Source organism: Ylistrum balloti, unplaced genomic scaffold, assembly GCF_031769215.1.
Source record: "Ylistrum balloti isolate Yb309-2 unplaced genomic scaffold, AGI_CSIRO_Ybal_v1 Utg370010, whole genome shotgun sequence".
NCBI classification, from domain to species: Eukaryota; Metazoa; Mollusca; class Bivalvia; order Pectinida; family Pectinidae; genus Ylistrum; species Ylistrum balloti.
The window spans coordinates 3,069,362-3,092,557 of record NW_026782083.1 but is presented as its reverse complement, the minus strand read 5'-3'; the positions used below and the strand labels follow the sequence as shown (position 1 = coordinate 3,092,557).

The following is a 23,196-nucleotide window of genomic DNA, read 5'->3' as shown; positions in this document are numbered from 1 at the left end:
CTATATCAAGGAGATACACTATTCTCTAATATATTCTACTATCAGTAATAGCAAACAGAAATAGATATAAGGAAAAATGAGAAAGATGACTAGAGGATATACAATCCTGTTCTATGTGCCTTAATGTATTTGTTAGATGTTAGTACATTAACATTTTAAGACTGTAATGGTAAATAAGATAATTAACTCCATGGTCCTTCTTTCTCTTCTTCTTTTTCTCATTCTTCTCCTCAAGTACTTTTTCCTTTCTATTATAAAAAGTGCATTATATGAAATCTATAGAATATCATAACGCAAATTTCCTTTTAAATATAACCATAGATAAATGGATGGTATTACTCAGCTAGAATCAGGGACTTTATTACAAGTGACAAATATATATCAGATTATGTGAAAGAATTAGATTTAAATCTGTATTTGCATTTTTACAAAATTTGGGAAAGGAACGAAAATTTAAAAAAAAAAGAATAGGGAGTAGGTAAAATGCATAAAAAGATACTTTACAACATTTCATTTCAATATGTAACCAAATTATTTCAAACCCAAAGTTGGTGAATATATATTTAGCAGAAAAAATGAGTTAGCAATAATTCCAAAGTGGATTTTTTATTGATGTAAAGTTGAATAGAAATTTTATGGTATAATTTAAAAATTTAAATGTGTTTACAATGCCAAACATTTTTTATAAGTCATAACACATGACAAGAAATGGAGTTAGCATTAGGTTACTCACTGTCGTAGAATGCCATGTCAAGTTGACATTATTCCTGAGTACTGAAGATCTATTTCTATCACCTGTACGTACCACTTACTTATCATGTTTGTTGCATGCTTTTTTAGAAAAAATTATATTAAAACAAACTATTATTCTTGCAGCATCTTCCTTCTGCAGGAGAAACGATTACAGGACTGGACCCAGTAAGTATTCTGTTCTTATTAGAATAACTCAGGTAATGGTATTGGTTTTCATTTTGTGAAACTTTTTTTATGAAAATATTTCAACAAAGAAGATAACGATGATTACTTTAGAGTTTTCAGTCAATATTCGAGCATGTATTTGATACCAAAGCAGACTCAGTTCCAATACTTTACAATATGATTTATAAATATTGTATGGAAAGTATGTTGACTGGTACTAGGTATATGCTGTGTATGAAGTATTAACACAATGTATGGTGAGTAGTACTGTATTTTAATGGAGACTTTTGTTGCTACAGGATGTCTTATTGATCAAGGCCACGTCCAATGCCACCCTTACCTGTCTATCACAGTGCCTAAAGATGTTACAGCAACGACAGGTATGGTTACAGCAGCAGCAGGTATGGTTACAGCCTGTAGTCTCTTCTGTCTACCTGTTGTACCTTTGACCCTTTCCCTGTCAAACTATTTATCTAATATTGGTTATTGTATTAGAACTATATCAGATAGATTTAAGCATGTGGAAGTGCTAAGGTAAAATTGCCCGGTACCATTGATAAACTACAGTATTTGGTAGTGCTGAAGTATAAACAGACAGGCACCAGGGATGTTATCTAAAGAGGGTGACTTCTTTTCCAGTCTTGAGTCATTACTGTAATAACTTGACATCAGGGTACAGATGTACCTAGTCATAATAGTAAACCTCCCATTAACTAGATGGTAAAAAAGTAATGTCAGTATATAATGTAAAACCATTTTAAGATTGTGAGATATTATTTTAACGTTAGATATTAGGTATCAAGATTAAAAAAAACTTATAAGCACATGCATCATGGTAAGGTAATAGAGTGTGTGTTTAGCCTGTAGCTAAAAATTCATGAGTGTACAACTATGGTGTTACTACTCAGGTGGCAATGACAGCTTCGTCATCACTTTACTTATTATTATGAAAGTTTTGTGTTTAGAAACTTTTCTCAAAAAGCCTAAGCCTGACTTTAATCAAACATGTCTGTACTAGTTATATCACATAATGGACCTAAAGAAAACAAGATTAGCTACAAAACATCTAGATTTTATAGTCCAATAACTGAAGATTAGCGATTTTGAGAAAGTGGACTTCCGAGGTTTGCTTTTAGCTCAGTTTCTCATAAAGTAAGAGAGCTATGCCAATCATGGATTATAGTTACATTGTAGTAAGGACATTAGAGATCATCAAGTACATTACAAGAGATTTATTTTCTTGATGTATTTTTACGATAAAAACCTAGTACACCTGAAGATATTACTACAACATGGCTTTCCTTGCTCAATTCACTAGAGAATCAGTTTTAGTATAATCAGATTGAAATGAGTTTTTGTAAATCACCATGAAAGATTTTTTCTCCCGTTTCAGGAAGTTAAGGGGAATATCTTTGTTTTAAAAAGTCAATTTAAAGTGGATTTTCTGGATGGATGAGATTGCAAAATTAACATTTCATGTTTTACAATACACCCATACTGATATGTCTACACATATATCTATATCGCTTACATGCTGATAATTAAAGTGGACCTGAAGGAAGAAATAAAAGAAACAATTACTATGTAGGACAACTCTGTGGAGGAAAATATTAATAAAAGATGGATAAATTTGATCATAGTAACACGTTTCATTAATTGCCAGTCCGACAATTTAAATTCATTGCTAATAGATAATTAAATATTCATGTCATCTAGTTTTACTTTTTTGTTTTGTTGCATGTGTCAAATTATTCAGAAGCTTATTTCTAATGTTTCATGTATTTATTTCATTATTATTATTTCATTATAGAGTAGAAAGAGAATTTTGTATTTTGGTGTAGTATTAAACCCCATTTGAAATCATATAAAATCACAATCAAATCACATAAAAATGAAAAAAAAATAAGAATAAAGGTTAAATTCAGTTTACAAGTAGCACTTACGAAGTATACAGTTGATACTTTGAAAGTAAAATGACACAATTTATATTGAACGATTTTATCAATTTAAAAAATGAATTGATTGGTAACATAAAACATGATATGTATATAAAACATTATAGATTTACTGCCTGTTATTATTAACCTCACATTGTCCTTTGCTTGTTCTTGTTCCTGATGGCTCATGTTTTACTGTAATTCCAGACAGTTTATTGACTTACCTGTCCTAGAAAGGGTTTGTGTATTCTTTATACTGCTTACACTCCTGACAGTTGTGTTTTGTCTCTTCCATAGGGAGCATCCGTCAAACCTGCCCCTCACCCTACTGCTCTCAACTGGGGTGACCCTAACACACAACCAGTGTAAGTTCAAAATATCATGGGGTCAAACCCAGACATTCCACCAGTTTCTGTAGCTCAGACTAAGGCTGTGATTGGTGCTGTTATAATAGATCTAAGGAAATATTAAAAAATAGGACCATGTTTCTCGATCATAGTGCATGGTGTTTCTGTGGTCTAATTGTATCTACATCATCAAACCATTGCTGGATTCAAATTGATTGGTTGGTATTTTAGGCATTAATGTTCTTTTGTCAGTACAAAATAAAATTTTTGTTAGTGTTGAGTGAAATCAGATTAAATATTGTCTTTGGTGATTTTGACAAAGAATTAATAAAGTATGTGGCTGAGAATAGTTATTGATGTTCCTGGAGCAGCAATAATCCTGACACCTGACTCCTTTATCACAGTAGTACTCATGTGGCTGTACCCAAAGCCACCAGTTCTCGGGGAGTGCCCTCCCCTACAGGAAGTTTCTCTTCGGCGACATCACTGCCATTTACACTGCCTGACCAGGTCCAGGATGGTGAGTAGCTGTAGAGTGAAGATACTTTTTCTCTCTGGTGTAACGGTCAATATACATCAGTGTTTTCTTCGGTTGAAATATGATAGCATTCCATGACTTTGGCGAAGGATTTCTAAACCTTGGGTAATCAGCTATTGAATGAAGTATATTATGATCCCTAGAGTAGGATTATAAGTACTGGTTACATACACTCAAAACACAATTTACAGCACTTCACCAACATCTTTTTGATTAATGCATATTTCACAGATTCCAGTTAATTAGTTAGAAACTAAAAAAAATATTTTTTGGTAAAAAGCATGAATAGTTAAAAAAGAATCTATTTACTGATAAAATTCCACCTTCTTAGTTTTGTATTCCTTATTTGCATGCTACTCAAGTATTTTTACTTTAATTTCTTTATCCTTGTACGTGCACTTTGTGATCCTGTTCGTCTTATTGAGATGGTTGTGATTTTCTTTACATAAATACTCTGTGTTTATATTCTTTTGGTTTTTATGTGTGAAGTTTGTTTGAATCATTCTGAGGTTCTGTAAACTTTTGATATATTGGTCAGGAGTTGATATCGACAATCTCCAGTGTGATATAATAAGAATTGATAGTACCTGAGAATGATTTGGACTACTGTAAGTTGTGCCTCTGCCTTGGTTTGTTCACACCATTGTTATAATATCTGTATATCGGTTATAAAACACAGTTTTATCAAATTGCACAAACAATTTCCCACCTAAGATTAGCATATTTTTGAAGTTGATGTTTGATATTTGAATTTAAGTTGTAAGGGGGGAAAAAAAGACCTGAGCTGAATGTATCCATTTTTTCAGATAATGCTGCAAATCTGATTATTTGTATTGTTAGGTCCTATTAACCATGATGAGGAAGTAGAGGACAGCGCCAGCTACAGGGATACAGACCTTGGTAACGAGGTGGAGGAACACAAGAGTGTTATCCTTCATCTCCTCTCACAACTCAAGCTCGGCATGGATCTTACCAAGGTCAGTGATTATTATTACTCTACAGTAAACAAATATCTCCTGTATTTTCAATCAGATGATCTTTTATATGAAATTCTTAGATGTTGTTTTATACTTGTCCCAGTTGTTATTGCTGTGGTAATGGAGTGTCGATGTTGTTTGGGAGATAGTGTCACCAAAACGTTCTACAAAGGTGAACTCACTTCTTACATCACATAAAATAATTCCTTGTTCTAATGTCTAATGTCACAGTCTCTTTTAATTGCTTGTCAAACATTTACATACTGATGATACCTTCTAAATTGCAGGAAAATTCTTTAGTTGTCAGAAAGTATTTTATTTTTGGTTTAGAGACAAAATAAATCTTTTGATTGCCTACAAATAGTTACAACATAATATCTGAAGTTTGTTTCCTTTTAGGTTGTCCTTCCCACATTTATCCTGGAGCGCCGTTCCCTGTTGGAAATGTTTGCTGATTGTATGGCACATCCAGACTTCTTTCTCAAGTAAGTAAAAGAGTCGAGCCATAGCCACAACATTTTTGTGTTACTGCATTGAAATAGCAGTAAGGCTGTTACCTTCTATTGGTGTTGATGTCTGTGTTGGCGACACCCATTGAGAAGTCACATTTGAATTAGTTACTCTGAAACCATATTTAGCAAGAAAATTTGATATATATGTAGGTCAGAGGCTGTCACAATAGTTCAGTTAGTAGGGCGTACACAATCTCAAATAAGGATACAAGGTATGTGACTCAAACATACCAAGCTATGGTAGTTACAGCTGTAGATTCAAGTATTTTTTTCCAATAGCAAGTTTCAGTTTTATTCTAAGGAATGGTGTGGTATAAAATACCAGTAATTTTTCCCTGAAACATCAAGCTGATAGGACTTCCTACAATTAAAGAATTATTGAGTTGGATTCATTTGATACTCTGTTGTACAGAATTGCTGATCTCCCAGATCCAGAGTCACGTATGCTAGCTGTCCTTGAATGGTACCTCACATCTTTCCATGCAGCCCGACAGGTAAGTTCATGTACCAATATATATATATGTACCATGCAGCAGGTATTTACATCATAATTTCCTAGTCTATATTTGTGCAGAAGTTATTCAACCTGAATAAATATGCATCTGTGACCAATAACAATTATGTTGTGTTTTCTGAAACATTTTTAACTAATTTCACTGTAAATGCCAATGTTTGGAATTTCAAAATTGTAAATTACGTTCTCATTTATACAGAATCAGCAATACAGAAATTTAAACAAACTTCAATGTGTAAATTACATGTCATGAATAGCCAAGTGCTGGAGGATGACAATTTTATTAGTTATCACCATAGAAATACTGTTTAGCTTCCATCTGTTGTTTGTATAAGGTTGTTCTATGATGTAGAATTGGCCCTTTGGTAGGTTATGTCGATGTTTTGGTTTGTTCTATATTTAATGTGAAGATTGAGTGTCCTTTTATCTGCTTACACAGGGCTCTGTTGCCAAAAAGCCTTACAACCCTATAATTGGAGAAACATTCCATTGTTCCTGGCGCTTACAAGAAGATAATAACAAGAACAGTCAATCTAAGAATGCTTCTGAATCACCTGATGAGGACAATCAGACAGCAGACAAGGCAGGTGGACCCTGTGACAAACCTGCTCAGTTGACATTCTGTGCAGAGCAAGTCTCGCATCATCCCCCAGGTAAATTAGGAAGTAATCAACCTTTCACCCCAAGTAATTCTAACAGTATAACTCCCACTTACTCACCATCTCTAAAGCTAGTTTTTGATGTTATAATGACTCATCAACTGATTTCCACTTCAGAAGTGGACTTAAATCAAAACATTCTTACACTGGACAATATGCTTTGAAAATAAGCTACAAAACTTGTAAACTTTTCAAGAATTATGATGTGATCAAGTATTAATGGATTGTCCTGCAAATGTTATTTATTGTTTGTTTTTGCAGTGTCTGCCTTTTATTTCGAGTGTCCAGAGAAACAGATGTGCATGAATGCCTCCATATACACAAAGTCACGCTTCATGGGGATGTCTATAGGGGTACAGATGGTGGGCAAAAGTAGGTACTTAACTGTATCTGAAATAACACTGGTTATTATAAACATGTACCACTAGTAAGCAGCACTGTATGATTGAAATTTGTTCAGTTGGTCGGTATCTACCTCTACTTATTTTGCTTTATAGGTATCCTTTTTTGCCATTTTATTCTCAGTCCTCAAAAATAGTGAAAATTAAAGCCACTGGAAAAAAACGACATACAATATAAGTACAAATATATTTGTATATTTATATACAGTATAAGTACAAATATATTTGTATATTTATATACGGTATAAGTACAAATATATTTGTATATTTATATACAGTATAAGTACAAATATATTTGTATATTTATATACAGTATAAGTACAAACATATTTGTATATTTATATACAGTATAAGTACAAATATATTTGTATATTTATATACAGTATAAGTACAAATATATTTGTATATTTATATACGGTATAAGTACATATAATAATAATAATAGAATCAGTAGATCAGACTTGATCAGAGAGTGAACTCTCTTTAGTGTAGATATGACATTTTTCTGTGTATTGTGATGTAAATTTCTGTTGGTTGGAAAGGTACAATGGAGGCAACTTCATGATTTGTTTTGCTGAAATGAATTGATATAGTTAAATCACTGCTTGTACACTCACTTTGAATTTTTTGATTTTGATAAAGAAAATAAGAGAGCTTGTATATTACTAAGCTATGGGAAACACATGGATTGACACATTTAAAGATATAGACAATATTGTAGTAGACATTTATTCAGTTGAACAATGATACATGTATTTCAGTCTGTCTGAAGTTACTGGCACATGATGAAGAGTATGTGTTCATGATGCCTAGTGCCTACGCCCGATCTATACTCACTGTTCCGTGGGCTGAGATGGGGGACAAGATCACAATCAACTGCCAAAAAACCAATTTTGTTGCCAATGTCACATTCCATACTAAGGTAGGTAACTCTGTTTCAATGCGTCACCATTGGAACAATTTCTATTATGTTCCTGGTCAACGAAATTTAAGGGTCATTATGCTATACATGGTGGGGAATTAGGGTTAGCAGCAGCATCCACAGTGGTACCACATTTAGCGAAAAGGTGAGATAGACTTAAAGTTTTGTCCCAGACAAAGTAAAACTTGATGATGAAAGGCCAATATTTACAGGGTATTATTTTGATATCACACTCTCTATAAACCAGAGAATAAGATATTGGCTCAAGGACTGAAGGCCAATTGGCAGGTATCTGGTGGAAGACAGATGAAGGGTGTGATATTAAGATAATCATATCATAAGTTTTTATGATTACAACCTATTTGGAAATAAAAGAAAAAATACAGTTTTACAAATTAAAATAAAAAGTTGACTAAAAATATTAAGTTTTACTGTCAAACTTAAAATATCAGAAGCAAAAATGTATAACTGTATAGGAGGGGTTAGAGACAAGTCCATTTATGTGACAGTCTGTCAACCAACATGGAGCTCTCTTGACAAACTGTTTTATAAGTAACAAATGATATTCAAAATATACCCTGAGTATAAGGTGACAAATAGACAAGATGTAAGACAACAATGAAAGTACATGTACTGACATAAATAACTAAACAGTGTAAAGAGCAGGATTAAAACTGCAATTGTCAAATATAGACTAAACGACTGAAAATGATAAATGTGTTCAAGATTGTAATTTCAGGTACTGGTAGAAATGGTGTTTAAATCGATTTTTGTGAAATTATTAAGACTTTGAAAGATATAAGGTCTGTTCCAGTAAAAATTTTATCTGATTTCCAAGACTCCAAAATAGATCACTGTTCTCTATGGGGTTTTGTAGTGTATGTCTGGAATAACCTTTATTGGAAACTTGGTGTTTCTGTATCATTACTAAGGATTTAGTATAAAGGTATGTTATAATGTTTTGACTGAGCACCTATCTTTTTTTTTTGTTTGTGGACAGCCATTCTATGGGGGAAAGCTACACCGGGTGTCAGCTGAAGTAAAGAACAACAATCTCGGCACAGTGGCCTGTAAAGTACAGGGCGAATGGAACAATATTCTGGAATTCAGCTATGAAAATGTAAGGATGTTTAATACATAGACAAATTAATGTTTGATGTGATGCAAATATAAGGATGTCAAATATATACTAGACAAATGGATGTTTGATGTGATGCAAATATAAGGATGTCAAATATATACTAGACAAATGGATATTTGATGTGATGTAAATATAAGGATGTCAAATATATACTAGACAAATGGATATTTGATGTGATGTAAATATAGGGATGTCAAATATATACTAGACAAATGGATGTTTGATGTGATGCAAATATAAGGATGTCAAATATATACTAGACAAATGGATGTTTGATGTGATGCAAATATAAGATGTCAAATATATACTAGACAAATGGATGTTTGATGTGATGCAAATATAAGATGTCAAATATATACTAGACAAATGGATGTTTGATGTGATGCAAATATAAGGATGTCAAATATATACTAGACAAATGGATATTTGATGTGATGTAAATATAGGGATGTCAAATATATACTAGACAAATGGATATTTGATGTGATGCAAATATAAGGATGTCAAATATATACTAGACAAATGGATTTTTGATAAACGTTGGTCTACAATGTGTATGACTTAATTTAAGGACAGTGATAATGATAAATTTGTTGTGTATGAAGTGTCTGAGTGATTAATAAAAAAAATTACATTTGTCAATTAACTGTATGATTAGTTTATAAAAAGGTGTTATGCAAAAAAGAGTATATGTATCTCATTGCTCTAATATTTCTGTGTTCAGGGAGAGTCTAAGATCATCGATGTGAACAATCTAAACATCATCAGGAAAAGAGTACGACCACTTAGTAAACAGGGAGACTATGAGTCACGCAAGTTGTGGGAACATGTGACAAATGCTCTGAAGATCGGGGATGTCAATACAGCAACAGAACATAAACACTTTGTAAGTTCTGGGGTCAGTTAAGATTTCACTAACAAAAGTCAACACAAGTATTCTATAATTAAAATATTGTAATTTCTGGGGTTAAGATTTCACTAACACAAGTCAATACAAGTATGCTATAATTAAAATAGAGTGTTAGTTCTGGGGTTTGTAAAGATTTCACTAACACAAGTCAATACAAGTATGCTATAATTAAAATATCAAGGTCTGGGGTTTGTTAAGATTTCACTAACACAAGTCAATACAAGTATGCTATAATTAAAATATCAAGGTCTGGGGTTTGTTAAGATTTCACTAACACAAGTCAACACAAGTATGCTGTAATTAAAATAGAGGGCAATTTAAAGTTGTTGACCAAATCCTTTGAAAAAAAGTATGTAATTACTTTTATGATAAATATTTCTTTTTAAATGATATATTTTAGAATTGTCACCTGTACAACAAAGACAACGTTCATATTGTCATTGCTTCTTTATAGTCATTCAACATATTTTAGTTTCAAAGAATACATAGCTTTATGATACCATATCTACAGGCATATCCACCTGGTGTGGTTAAGTTTTATAATAGTTGGCAACACACTTTGATGCCTCGTGAATTTTTATTTTGTTAGCTGGAAGAAAGACAGAGAGAGGGTGAACGACATCGAAAGGAAACCAATACCGATTTTCCAACTAAAGTAAGTTTACAATTCAAGTTGTTATTGTTTATTTACCTTGAAGTTCCAGTAATTTTGTATTATGTTCATAGGATGTGTTTCATTGAAGATATATAAAATGGTTACAATTTAAAAATCAATATTAATCTGATATCATGTACATTCATGTAAATAAATTTCAAACTGAAAATGAAATTAAAACTTTTATTTTTTTAAAACTCTGATAATTTGGTACATTTACATATAATGGTAATACTAGTAATATCATGTTCATTCTATTCAATCAATGTTTAAATGTTGGAGAACTTGTAATAAAAACTCATTTAGATCTTTTCAAAAGAACGACCTTGTGGGGTTTTTTTCAGTATTTTCATAAAGTCAGTGACATCTGGACATATAACAGTATGTTAGAAAAGGGAAACACTAAAGGAACTGCCTGATACAGAACCAAAGTCATAACAATACCTTGTTATAGTGTTCTACTGATGCATCACTCTGCCAACAGGACCAGTGGGGAATACCTGCCAATTGTTAAGTGTAAGGTCAAATGTATGGACATTCAGATTCATGCGTTTTCAAACTGCCTGTCAAGATGATAAATGGATTACCATCTTGTGTGAAAAGGATATGTGATAATTCAAAAACAGATATTGTCAAAATAATTTCTACTTGTACATAGATATAGAAATATCTTGTGATATGTACAGGAAGGAGCTGGTGATGAAGAAAGGATTGACCTTGTGATTAAGCCTTTCTTGTTAAACTGATGTGATATACACTTCTCAATGTTGTGGATACTTGGTACTATCTTAACTGGTTTTTTATGTGATATTATTGCTGGACAAATACATTATTGTCAAAAAGCTTTGTTGTGAAATGATAAAGGTTTTACCTGATGTGGTGTTCTAACAATGAAAGCCATGTAATATACTTTATCAACAATGGTTGAATCTTTTCTTTATGGGACATACCTCGTAGTTCAATAACTGTGGTGTTGAAATAAGTCTAACACAAATCACAGACAATCAGGACATTTTTCCATATCTGCTGCTGCAGGGTGGCTGTTCTAGAAACACAAGAGAAGTACTGTCAAATCCACACTGGTGTGTTCACATGTTCATATTTGTTAAGTAGAACAAACAATATTGATTGCTTGCATGATATTGATATTTGCATATCTAGATATACAATGGTATGGGACCAGCTGAACAAAAATGGTCTACCTCAGTAAGGAAATGTGATGTCATGGTTGTCATGGTTACACTGATGTAAATGTTAGATACTGTAGGAAAATATATCACATCAATCATAAATGGCATTTGATGATCCCAAAATTTATTCCTGGAATTCTGTATGACTTGTCTCATATATTCTACTTGTATATGTCTCCTATCAGATCGTGGTTCGTGGTGAAGAAGAAGAATCTGGCCTGTCCTACATAGTAGATTGCAATATTGGCCCAGTTCAGTAGGAATTGGCAAAAATATTTACAGTAGACTTATTTATTTGACCTGTTGACATGTTCAAATATAACCAAAAACATGAGAGAAAAAAAGAAAAAAATATGAAAAAAAAAAGAGAAAAACTGCAATTAAGTTGATTTTTAAGTGCAAAAAAAACCTCTGTTACATATCCACTTATATGTGTAATCATTATTAGTGATGTTTCTGAAAAAACATGCTCATATATGATTGTTCTTCTATGATGAAATAAAATTCATATGAAGCATGATGAATGTTACCTCACATGATCATAATATCATCCACTTCTATAAAGCTATAGGGATAAATATGTTATTTCCTGATAACTATCAGCTACATCTTTATCATTAAGCACAGATTAGTTAGTGTCATACTACAGGATAAACAATAGGCTACATGTACCTTCCAAAGTTGATAATTTAATTCTTTATTTGTTACGGACAGATGACAATGGAATCTAATTTCTAGGTGCTATATATCAGTGTGTTATCATTCACCTGTTCAGTTCTGTTTGTTTGGTCATGCAGGAATCAGCTGATATTTCCTTACTACATTTCCTAACTTAAAAAAATCACAAAATTTATTTATAAAATATCTTCTTAAAACAGAAATCATCAAACTGAATATAACACCTGTTTTGCTTGACAACTCTTTAAACTTCCTTGATTGTGGAGGGCTGTGATTGATATTTAAACTGTGACACTGTATTGTCAAATTTAGGTTTTTCAGAACATCACTAAGGTTTCCTTTCTTTATCTAAAGCTTAAATAAAAAATAACCAGACACCAGCTGAATTCCTCAATTTCTTTACATCTTGAATATAATGGAAGTAAAACTGATGAAAATGTGGATATTGTAAGCTGTGCAGTACAAGTATGCCTATACTTTACAGCCTTGTACGATTAATTTGTGCTCACAATTTTACTACAAAGCATATAAGAAAAATTATTTGGCTGTTAATTGTACAAAGTGAGAAACAAATATGCAATTTAATGTATATATATATATATATATTGACTTCAATGGCATTGGTGCAATTCTAGCTATTTACACTTGGAGCTTTGGTGTTAGTTTCTCTGAGGACTGAGAATTGCAAGATAAATGATTTTTTTTCTGTGCTGTTGATCACAAATTTATCAAAAATACTTGTTAAGCTTATATTAGAATACCTAGGGTGCCTTTGTCTGAAACGAAACAAATCTGTTTCTTCATTTTGTTCCAAGAGAGTCAATAAATTTATTTACGTTGACACGAGAAATAATGTTTGTGCATGAGGTATCTTTTTTGAGACAATTAGTATGGTTTGTTCTTCAGGGTATCTTATCTTAGATGAGAAATTTTGTTTGTGCTTCAGGCATCTGATGTGAGATTAGAAGTATTTTTTATATAATTTGATTCAGTTATCAGGCGACACAAGTAGTATGATTTGTGTTATAGATTTATGTGTAGAGGAATCAGGTGAGAGGTTGGCACAGCTTGCTATTCAACATGCCTACTTGTGTACTTCACGCTTTCTTTTTCTGATTTAGTGTCTCTTAAGTTACACTCTGCGTTTTTCTTTTTTACCCATCATAGCATGTGTTAAACTGCCCAGATGACTGCCAATGAATATTTTCAGCCAATTGTAATTCTGATGATGGTCCATCTTTCCATAAAAAAAACCCCTTGCTATTCCCATTTAGTTGAGAAGTACTGGATGGATCATTTTCAAATTTCATGTCAAATACCCTTGGTTCCTTGTGCATTAGCCGACAGATGGACAGCAATATTATGATATTACTACTTTTAGCCTACCTTCATCAGATGCCCTATGTCAGTGGTCTGTCCGTCAGTAAACAAATGTTTGTTATCGCTATTTATTGAGAAGTACTGGAAGAATCTTTATCAAATTTCATATATTGGTTCCCGTTGATCCCTTGTTGTCGTCCCAATTTGATTTTGGTCGGGTCAGAAAGACAAAATGGCTTTCAGGTGACCATATTGGATTTTGCAGGTAATGAGTATCATCCCCATTTCTTCATATCTACGAAAGAATATAGTAAAGAATGTTCCCAATTTTTTTCCCATTTCATTTATGTAAAAATTTTCACTAAACTTTTGTTAACTTTGAGCAACTGGGGTTTTGTCTCGAATACAGGATTAAACACATCAACACCTGGTTCCTACAACAAGTTCAATTAGTTATAGTTAGTTGAAGGGAAGTACAAGAAGATTGAATGATCGACTTATTCCTCCTTGATTTCATTGCTTTGTATATCAGTAAAATAGCTTTTTACCATAATCAATAGTGTGCTTCACCTATTGTAAGTAGCATGTTTTTTCATGATGGGAAAATTTTATGTAAAACATGGATGTTCTTTTATTACAACCAGTTAATGTGTCGCCTGCAGAGCTGGTGGACACTTGGGGATTACTATGTCCGTCGTCACGTGTCGTCGTTATAGAATGATGTTTTGGATGACTACACAGTCATCAGCGAAATGATCAGTGTGAAGTGTATATGGACTGAGGTATAACAAAATTTTCCATCTTATCACAGTATTTTCCTTTGTAATAGAGTTTATAAGATTATACTCCAGTTGAAAAGTCTATTTCACTGTACACTTCAGGTAGAATCATTCAGAAATTGTCTAACTGGCTGTGATACAAGAACATCTATTAAATGGACATGTTATGCATGTACATTACCAACCTGAGAAAATGTTTGGACATATATTTCGAACACTTTTGCAGACCCATTGTTTTGTACTGTGGTATGCGTTGAATGGATGGATGTTAAATGCCTGGAATGCCTCACTTGTATAATGTACAATGCTAAAAATGTGTAAGCGGACATAATAAAATATAGAAACTGTGATAATTGAAACAAACCAGTTTTAACTTATCATTTCATTTACCATATTAAGTGTTGATAGCTTGGTTATAATTTGTGTTAAAAAGTACTATCCAATTGCATGCCTTGTTTAAGTCTGGAGACACCAAATATGCACAATATTAGTAAGAAAACGTTCAAGGTTCTAAGGATAAAGTCAAATAGTAAATTTTACACTTGTGCTATGATACCAGAGTCAAGGCCAGATTGAACTAATTTTTGTGCACTGTATCTATGTATACAACATGTACATTTCCTGTTCTATCAAAATGTCTAAGCGTTTCAGATTTATAGAAAAGAAAATATTATTTGAATGGATGTTCTGCTGTAGATAGAGGGAAAGTCAAACTTAATGCAAAATTGTTTAATTCGGGATCCTTTGAAGCAGACAAGTTCATTAAGACTTCATATAATAAGATGAGCAATAAAGAAAGACGATAATGGCAAAGAGAATTCAACTGATTGGGGGATAATTCAGTGAACGAAAAAAACACTACATTATACAATATGTAGTTCAATGGGTACATGACTATAAAACTCAACTAAACTTCAAAATTTTTTATTCAGAAAAATATAACTATTTTGCATTGATATGGAAAAGTACTATATACCAAGGAATGTTTGGCCCATTTTATTTTTGCCTCTTTTTTTAATTTAATTCAATTTAAGATGGGTGAAAATTTGTTACACTTATATATAACCACTTTATGTATCCCTCAGAGGGTGAAACGAACATGTGGTGAATTCCTGTATAATGGTATACAAGCAAAAATAAGGTTGGGTGAAACTATCCCAATATACAGTGGACAAACAAAGTGTAAAACATCTGTCATACAAAACAAATATTTGATATAAATACTCATAGCTTATTTACATATTATATCTATGAAGTAAATCTGCAAGTCACATAGCAGGAGGTTTGTGTTGTGCTGTTTACAAGCATCTATAAATGTCCAGTTTTATGGTACAGATATATGAGGTACTGACAAATATGTTTTCATTCAATTCGTTTACAATAAAGTGTACCATTATTTTATCAATACTGGGGAAAATGTGTCCAATGTCACCAAAAGAGGTGATCTTGTCCAGAGATCTGGTGACTTAAAAGAGAATGTGGAAGTCTGAAAACTCTAGTTGAGGATAAATGAAACTACTCATGATAATAAGGTTCCACCAGTGGCCAAAAAAAACCCCCAGAGAACCTAGGAGTGTTGTGTAAACAAGTTATCTGATCAACAAACCCTGAATGACTTCTATATTCCGAGTCCCATGTTAAACAGTGCCCCAATCAAAAGCAAGACAATCCTTTTCTGGAGGATGTATATGACTGGTGGAATGACAATGTCATTTTTCATCAGCTGGACACCCAGAAGTATGCAGGGTGATTGTGCAATAGAGAAATCAGGTGAGAGCATCACAGTAGATTTATAAATTTATTCTGTTATGGGTTTGGCTGTTACCAGGCATCTTCTGGACAACTAACTAAATATTTCTACACCATAAGTACACAAAATGTGAGCACCTTATTCTATAAATAGTAAAAGCAGTATTATGAAGTAATTATTGAAAGCGTTATACATAAATGTAATCTCCATATATTCATGATATCAATTCCATTGCATATCACATATCCATCACAGTTTGTAGTAAATAAAAAAAAAGGATTCATATCCAGTGCTTTTGAGTGCTGTAATCAAGCTTGCCATTCATTGGGGATGTATCAATATCCATAATCGATATAATAAGTAGACTGGACTTACATAGAGAGTAATAGAAAAGTGTATATATATATAGAAGTTTCAGAACTTCAGCATAATAAAGGGGTATACTTCAAGGAAGATCCATTTCACTACATTAGTGAATAAATTATTTACGTTATAGAGTGCCCACATTTTGTGTACTTTTGGCTCTTTATGGGAAAGCAAAAATACCCCTGAGTGTTAACTTGCATAGAGTATTAAATATAATGGTGGTTTGGCTGCCTTTCACTAAGGTGTTCGAGGTTCGCTTTACAGAACGGGAACAGGTAAGGTGTCACCTGCACAACCATGAGGGCTTTCCTCTGTACTCTGGTTTTCGCCCACAATACATCTAGGCCAACAAAATTGATTAGTATAAGTTGAAAGAACTTGTTTCACAGCTGTTGTAAGATAGATAAAATTGATATTTGAATTAAATATATCACATCAGAGCTAGGTAAAATTCAGTTAGATTCACAAAAACCTTCATATACCACATATGTATTAGTATCTTATATGATGTAAGCTTTTCTTTATTCAGATAAAACAAATCAAATGTCTTGTTTAAGAAAACGGATCCTCCATTGAACAAAAAATTATCGTAATTTTGTAGATTTAGGTCTGAAATAAAACACTCAAAATCAACACCACGAGAAAAATAAATCAGCTCATGATATGCTTCTTTTCACATTTTTTGTTTGTTTTAAATTTAAAATGTTTGCCATAAAAATCATAAAAAACAAATGTAATCACTTATTTGGGAAACTTCAAACAATTCCATTATTAAAATAAGTCCTGCACAAAAACTTATGGCACATTTAACACTAATATTGTTGGCAAGCAAACTAAAAGGTGATATCCTGTCAGGATTTCTGGCCACTAACAACTCTCAACAGCTGTAGTGTGTGCTTGATGACTTCCTCCTCATGGGCTCTGTGTACCAGATGACCTCCTCTCTCAAACAGCAGCACTCGTCTGTAGACGGTGTCATCATCTAAAATGGAAGGATGCTGCGAGTGTACAAGGTTCATTTATTGGCTTTTTTTTTTAAATAAATGAAATTCAATGTTTTTTTTATGCCTGGTATATAATAGAAGCAAATCTATATTTAGATCATTGAGTGCAAAGATGGAATACTGAATAAGACTTAGTGTTTGGTAACTCTTACTTTTTGTGCTTACATTACATGGAATCTAATTACCTTATCATTATGTGCAAGAGTATCAATGTATCAGAATACATATATGTCAATATGTGTGTGGTTGCTGGTAACAGGTCAGTTATTTGTGTTCATTCAGACATGATCAAATACCCAGTAATATAGCAAATAGATGACAATTGTTGAGAAATTTATTGTTCTCATTAATTTAATTCAATCACCAGAATAGTGAAATTCATCTTACATTTTCCTACATCTTCACCTGATATCGCAACATCATTCTTGTGCTCAGTTATCTCCCCTGCTTCAATACCCATATGATATGCCATTTCCATGCCAAAGTTCCATTCTCCAATCTTGTCATTTCGTGTTATGGCCATTACAAATGGGTGTTTTCTTGCTGCAGCAGTTTCAGCATAGGCCTGCATCTAAAGAGAGTAATATCTTACAACTAGACTGAACATTTAATATAAAAGTTAGTTAGAATTTACATGATAAAAAAAAAAAAAGAAAAAAAAATATTACCTTGTCAAAATTAGGATATCTCACTGACTCCACAGCAATTGGCAGTGATGGAAATGCGTCTTCCTCCAACACAAATCCTACACAAAACAAACACATTAGTGTCGGGATAATCCATCAAAACAATAGTCTAACGAGGCTTGGATTGTTTTCCTTTTCTATTAAAAGATAATGTGACCCTTGAATCCCTGAAATACAGACTCAATGTATAAATATTACCTGTCAATCTACTTTAATCAAAGTGCTTTAGGAATAACTTTAGTGATTAATTGATCCAGGATGGGACATGGTAAGGCAGAGCCCCATACTTGGAATAAAATGGCAGAAAATAAACTTATTTTCAGAGAAGAAAGGTAAGGTTTATATTTTATTGTCTTATGAAGGTAATAAATAATACATTTATGTTTTACTCAATGCCAGGGCTATCTCAGTAAAACATCTGCTTGACTCCTGGGCTCTGAAAACAAACAAGTTCTATCAATGGTTTAGTTTCCTGCCCATTACTTCTCTACGAATTATCAGTCTAATTCTACAACGGTATTCCTTGGGTACCCCTGGATTCTTGGGATGGCAAAGATGTTTTACTGGAATAACCCTCAAATGTGAGCCTATATTAAGTCAGAATGCAACACCCAAAGCCACTGTAAATATGGATGACTTACCTAAAACCTTGTAAATGAAGGGAAGACATCTTAAGAATGTTGAGTGGAGAAAGGAGGTTCTTAAGAGCGCTGCTAGAAGTTTGACTGCCACAAATGGACGAAGAGATCTGTAGATTAAAAAAAATAATTTTCACAAAAGAAATTTGTACTGACATGTATTATTTCATGTTAGCATGAAGGTTTCTCAAAGATCTCACCAAAGGGACTTGATATTGTATGGTTTAGTCTACCAGTACTGTATATCTCTAGATACTCTCTATCATCACCATCCAAATTGTCCTATGAAAATACCCTGGAAATGTATGAACCTAATTACATACATTATTATATATAGTTTATAATTGAAATATTTTCATTGACATAGCCTTGTACCATTTATTACTGTTGAATATATTTTGTAGAAAGTGAATATTACTAATGTTGAGGTACGAACCGTTTATCAAACTTTCATGTCAAAATTTGTAGGAGTGATTCTCTTCAGAAATATATTTGTATCTGAAAAAACATTTACAGGGAAAGTCAACAAACAGTAGTTTGACAAAATAGAAGTACAAAGACTAACCTCTTGCTAACAGTATTATTTCATGATAGTGTGCAAAGATCACCATGTGAGGCAAATTTTGGGGCCTGTCCCTTTATGCAGACAAACCTGTTCATCAGCACTTTAAATGTGACATTTCAAGTGTAAACCAAGATAGAATTGAAAATATTAATACAGATTTCAAGACTTATCAGAAAGCAAAGTAAGACATGTAGTTCCAATCCAACTGGTTAAACAGATTAGCCATATGGAAGGGATAGTAAGTAATAAAAGAAAAGGAAGCAAAACAAGCTGAAACTTCAACCCACTTCACCATTAACAAATTATTTCAGAGCCAGCATAGTCAACAATACCCTCATTATCAGTATCAAAATCAGGATCATCAGCACCAATGTGTAGCTTCTCTCACTCATGCAGTGACAAAAAGACATATATAGAACCACCAACACTAGAAAGAAGGAAATACATGTACAGACCTTTGCCAGCACCTGTTTCAGACCAAATTTCCCTGGATCAAATGGTCTGTCAGGATCAGCAACCATGATCTGTGGGAAAGAACCACTGAACAACTAACTGGAAAGACAACCTCTAAATGTACTGAAGGTTGATAAGTAACAAACAATGGACCTTCAGTAGGACACAATGTCTGAATCTGCTCGGAAGACAAGAGACTTCAACAAACAATTGGTACTAATGTTTGATTAGAGGATGCAAGTGACCACAGAGAAGGCATCTGGACAATGATTGAGCTACTTCAGGAGGCGCCTGATTGGTGGAAGTACAATGTCCCTAACAGGACTAAAAGTGGAGGTAAAGTGAAAAAGCTTTGTATTTCATACTAACAAATTACATTGCTTCACTAACAAACAGCTAGATTCTGTATTGTTTTTTTTAATGAGAGAATATATTAACGTTTTCTCCAACCAGATATTGATCATCCTATAATCAATATGGGCTTACAAAAATCTACATCATGTTTACCAAGTTTAAATATATAGGTTCTACAACTATAAAAGTGAAATAAATCACAAGAACTTTTTAGCCATCTCTCAATTAAAATTATATATTCTGAACAATTCTATAACTCACCTATGGTATCTTTTCGAAAGAGGGTTTAGAAAAACAGATGATTTGACGAGGTTAGAGTCAGCTGCGACTTTGTAATTCAGCCAAGTACCTGCACTGTGTCCCATCAGCACATCAACTCTGTCAGAAAAACACACTAAATCAGATGTTTCTTAATCTAATCTTATAGAATATTTTCTCACAAATGTCCACAAAAAGATCTCATAACTAATACCAACTTTTGACGCATATGTGAATATAATTTAGTGAACAAAGCAAATAAAAAAGAGGAGGACTCCAGGACCCAGGTGGGCCAATTGCATATTCTACATAAAATAGAATATCCTATGGGCCTTCATGGCTGTAGGAGTTGGTGCTCTTTTTTTTTTGTTTACTACTCTTTAAGAGACCTCTATATACCACTAGATATCCTCCTAAAGCCTAGAAGATGAACCTTAACACTCATATGAATTTAGCAGGTTGTTGGTTCTCGAAATGAAGATTTTTCTTGCTGGATTAGTGAACCAAAAACAGTATCCATTCATGCAGTTCAGGTGAACTTTGTCATTATTACCTTGTGATATCTAGAGTGTCCAGGATAGTTGTAAGCATTTCATACTTCCCTTCTGTGCTATGGTCAAGGTGATATATATCTTGTCCCAAAAGTCTGCTTTTTCCAAACCCTGAATATTTGACATATATACTGAAAATAATTAATGTCATAAATACTATCAAGCCTGTAGAACATGATTCTTATCCATGTACATTACTATCTTCTACAAATATTATTTTTTCTAATCAATTGCAAACATCAGTACAGATAATCTTATTTCATAAATTTAGGAAAAAGTACCATCAACAAAGTTACATTACATAAATATATACAACTGGCCACCAATCCACTAGTGTTCTTATGAATTTTTATTATTCAATGTTAATACATTTTTTTTAATTACAAATGCTACGTTCCACATATACCCATTGAGATTTCAGTATTTTTTCAATTGCTATACCTGTAGTATAACTCACAATCATTTATTCAATTTTAACAGTAACAGGAATGTTTTAACAATCGGATACAAAGTTGAAGACCTGTGATGGGTATACTATTTTGTATATTTTTGATAATTTATGTCTACCTGGGAAATCTAACCCTACCACCCTGATGCCATGTCCTGCAAGTTTTCTCCCTATAACGTCAAAGTCCTGGGACGATCCAGGTACTCCATGGACTGCAACAACAAGTGGAGTGCTGGCTGTCATGGTTGATGGGCATACTTCCCAAACACCGATATCCAATGTCATCCTCTCTCCAGGAGTTCGGGTTTGGAATAATACAGGTAATGTATAGTACTGTTCATTGTCTATAGTGGTGGTGAGTTCTCTCACTGGCTGAACATGTCCAGTCTGGAACCTGCTGCACCTGATGTTGCCCATTGGTAGCACTCTCACAATTGCAGGCAAAGCTGCAGAGATTCTTAACATCATCATCTTTAACAGCTGTACATCACATTGTGTTCTTAGAAAACACTGAATCTAAAAACCATCTGGAAATAAACAGAAATAACATGTACATAATAGACACAGAAGATATACCTTCATCATTAGTCCTAATGTTCTATTATCAACTCTCTTAAAAATATATAAAAAAAACAGTGTTGATGAGGTTACATGCAGACTAGAATATCAGTAACACATACATGGTCAGTACAACCTCAGGATCATTCAAGGAAAGTATTAACTAAATCCCATTTGTGAAAATGAGAAGAAATATGAGTTGTGTGTTGTTCAGGAAAACCATGATTGCATAAGCATGTTTCCAAATGGCTACGATAACTGGTAATCCAAATCTTTTGACCAGACCAAAAAAATAACATCCTGTTTTCCTTTTCCTAAAAAAACCTCCACCATTCTTTTGCTTTTTTCTTATCCATCCCGAAATATCACAAGAAAAACAAAGGACCAAGGGAAGGATCCATCCAGTTCTTCTCAAAAACAAAAATAATAGAATTAACTTTAAAAGTGACCATACCCATTCCAGGGTGCCTCGGTTTCGGTATGAGATATGACATAAGTTAAAACAATATCCTCATAAACCTTGAATGCATTCAAATTTACCTTATCGAAACTAGATTTATTTAATAAAACTGTGGGTAAAGGTGTATCAAATCGATATCCCTATTTTATTAGGTATAAGAATATGTATATCCAAACTCCAATTTTAAGAATATTTCAAGATGTGCACAAATATTGGATTTACAGTGCTGTGTTTATAAAGAGGTGTCGTAACACTCTTTGAATCCCGTAATCAATCCCGGTATATGTATGAAGGGAAGTAACTCCTTATATCTGTATTCGTTTTTGTCAAAGTCCTAATATATCCAGGTCGCGCCATAAATGTTTTTAAGATACCAGTGTTTATTTATAGTGTTGTATGTGTCTAAACTCTGTACACTCTTAATTTCCAAATGTAACTCCACCGGGAGGTGCTACTTCTAAGGTCATCTCAACATCTTGGGGACCGACAGGTCTAAAAATAGCCCTAATCTGATTGGTTGATAATTAGGTTTCTGGAACACCCCATTTTACTGTTTGTTTGACCGGTATTTAAAATAAAGTAAAAATAATAACACAATCCGTTATAAGGTTGCATTATATGCAGATGCGTAAACATACATTTCTGCGGTAGGTCTTGCTGTCCCGTCTGATGAAATTCGGCCTCAAAATACTTTTCGGAGCATCTCT

At 33.1% G+C, this 23,196-nt stretch overlaps 2 protein-coding genes across 6 annotated transcripts in view; one reads left to right on the top strand and one right to left on the bottom strand.

Moving 5' to 3' along the window:
• Nucleotides 1-14,743, top strand: part of LOC132548381 (oxysterol-binding protein-related protein 11-like) — a 29,323-nt gene extending 14,580 nt beyond the window's left edge. For both annotated transcript variants that reach the window (XM_060212243.1, XM_060212244.1), the window contains exons 9-22: nt 877-918; nt 1,218-1,298; nt 3,153-3,220; nt 3,607-3,722; nt 4,581-4,717; nt 5,117-5,202; nt 5,642-5,723; nt 6,183-6,396; nt 6,664-6,774; nt 7,565-7,725; nt 8,726-8,845; nt 9,591-9,752; nt 10,366-10,431; nt 10,776-14,743. In XM_060212243.1, coding sequence (XP_060068226.1) covers nt 877-918; nt 1,218-1,298; nt 3,153-3,220; nt 3,607-3,722; nt 4,581-4,717; nt 5,117-5,202; nt 5,642-5,723; nt 6,183-6,396; nt 6,664-6,774; nt 7,565-7,725; nt 8,726-8,845; nt 9,591-9,752; nt 10,366-10,431; nt 10,776-10,850 — 1,521 coding nt within the window. In that variant the 3' untranslated portion in view covers nt 10,851-14,743. The remainder of the gene's footprint in view (nt 1-876; nt 919-1,217; nt 1,299-3,152; nt 3,221-3,606; nt 3,723-4,580; nt 4,718-5,116; nt 5,203-5,641; nt 5,724-6,182; nt 6,397-6,663; nt 6,775-7,564; nt 7,726-8,725; nt 8,846-9,590; nt 9,753-10,365; nt 10,432-10,775) is intronic.
• Nucleotides 14,744-15,306: 563 nt separating this feature from the next.
• On the bottom strand, nt 15,307-23,170 carry LOC132548366 (uncharacterized). Of its 4 annotated transcripts, none has more exons than XM_060212227.1 (8): nt 23,128-23,170; nt 21,591-21,998; nt 21,026-21,134; nt 20,476-20,592; nt 18,846-18,952; nt 18,187-18,263; nt 17,906-18,089; nt 15,307-17,496 (listed from the first exon to the last, which is right to left on the bottom strand). In XM_060212227.1, exons 2-8 carry the CDS (start codon nt 21,940-21,942, stop codon nt 17,366-17,368), a joined length of 1,077 nt encoding a protein of 358 aa, XP_060068210.1. In that variant the 5' UTR covers nt 21,943-21,998; nt 23,128-23,170; the 3' UTR covers nt 15,307-17,365. The 4 variants fall into 4 exon arrangements, with proteins under 4 accessions (XP_060068210.1, XP_060068211.1, XP_060068208.1 ...); XM_060212228.1 differs by lacking the exon at nt 23,128-23,170 and adding an exon at nt 22,712-22,912; XM_060212225.1 differs by lacking the exon at nt 23,128-23,170 and adding an exon at nt 22,570-22,703.
• Nucleotides 23,171-23,196: the final 26 nt, after the last annotated feature.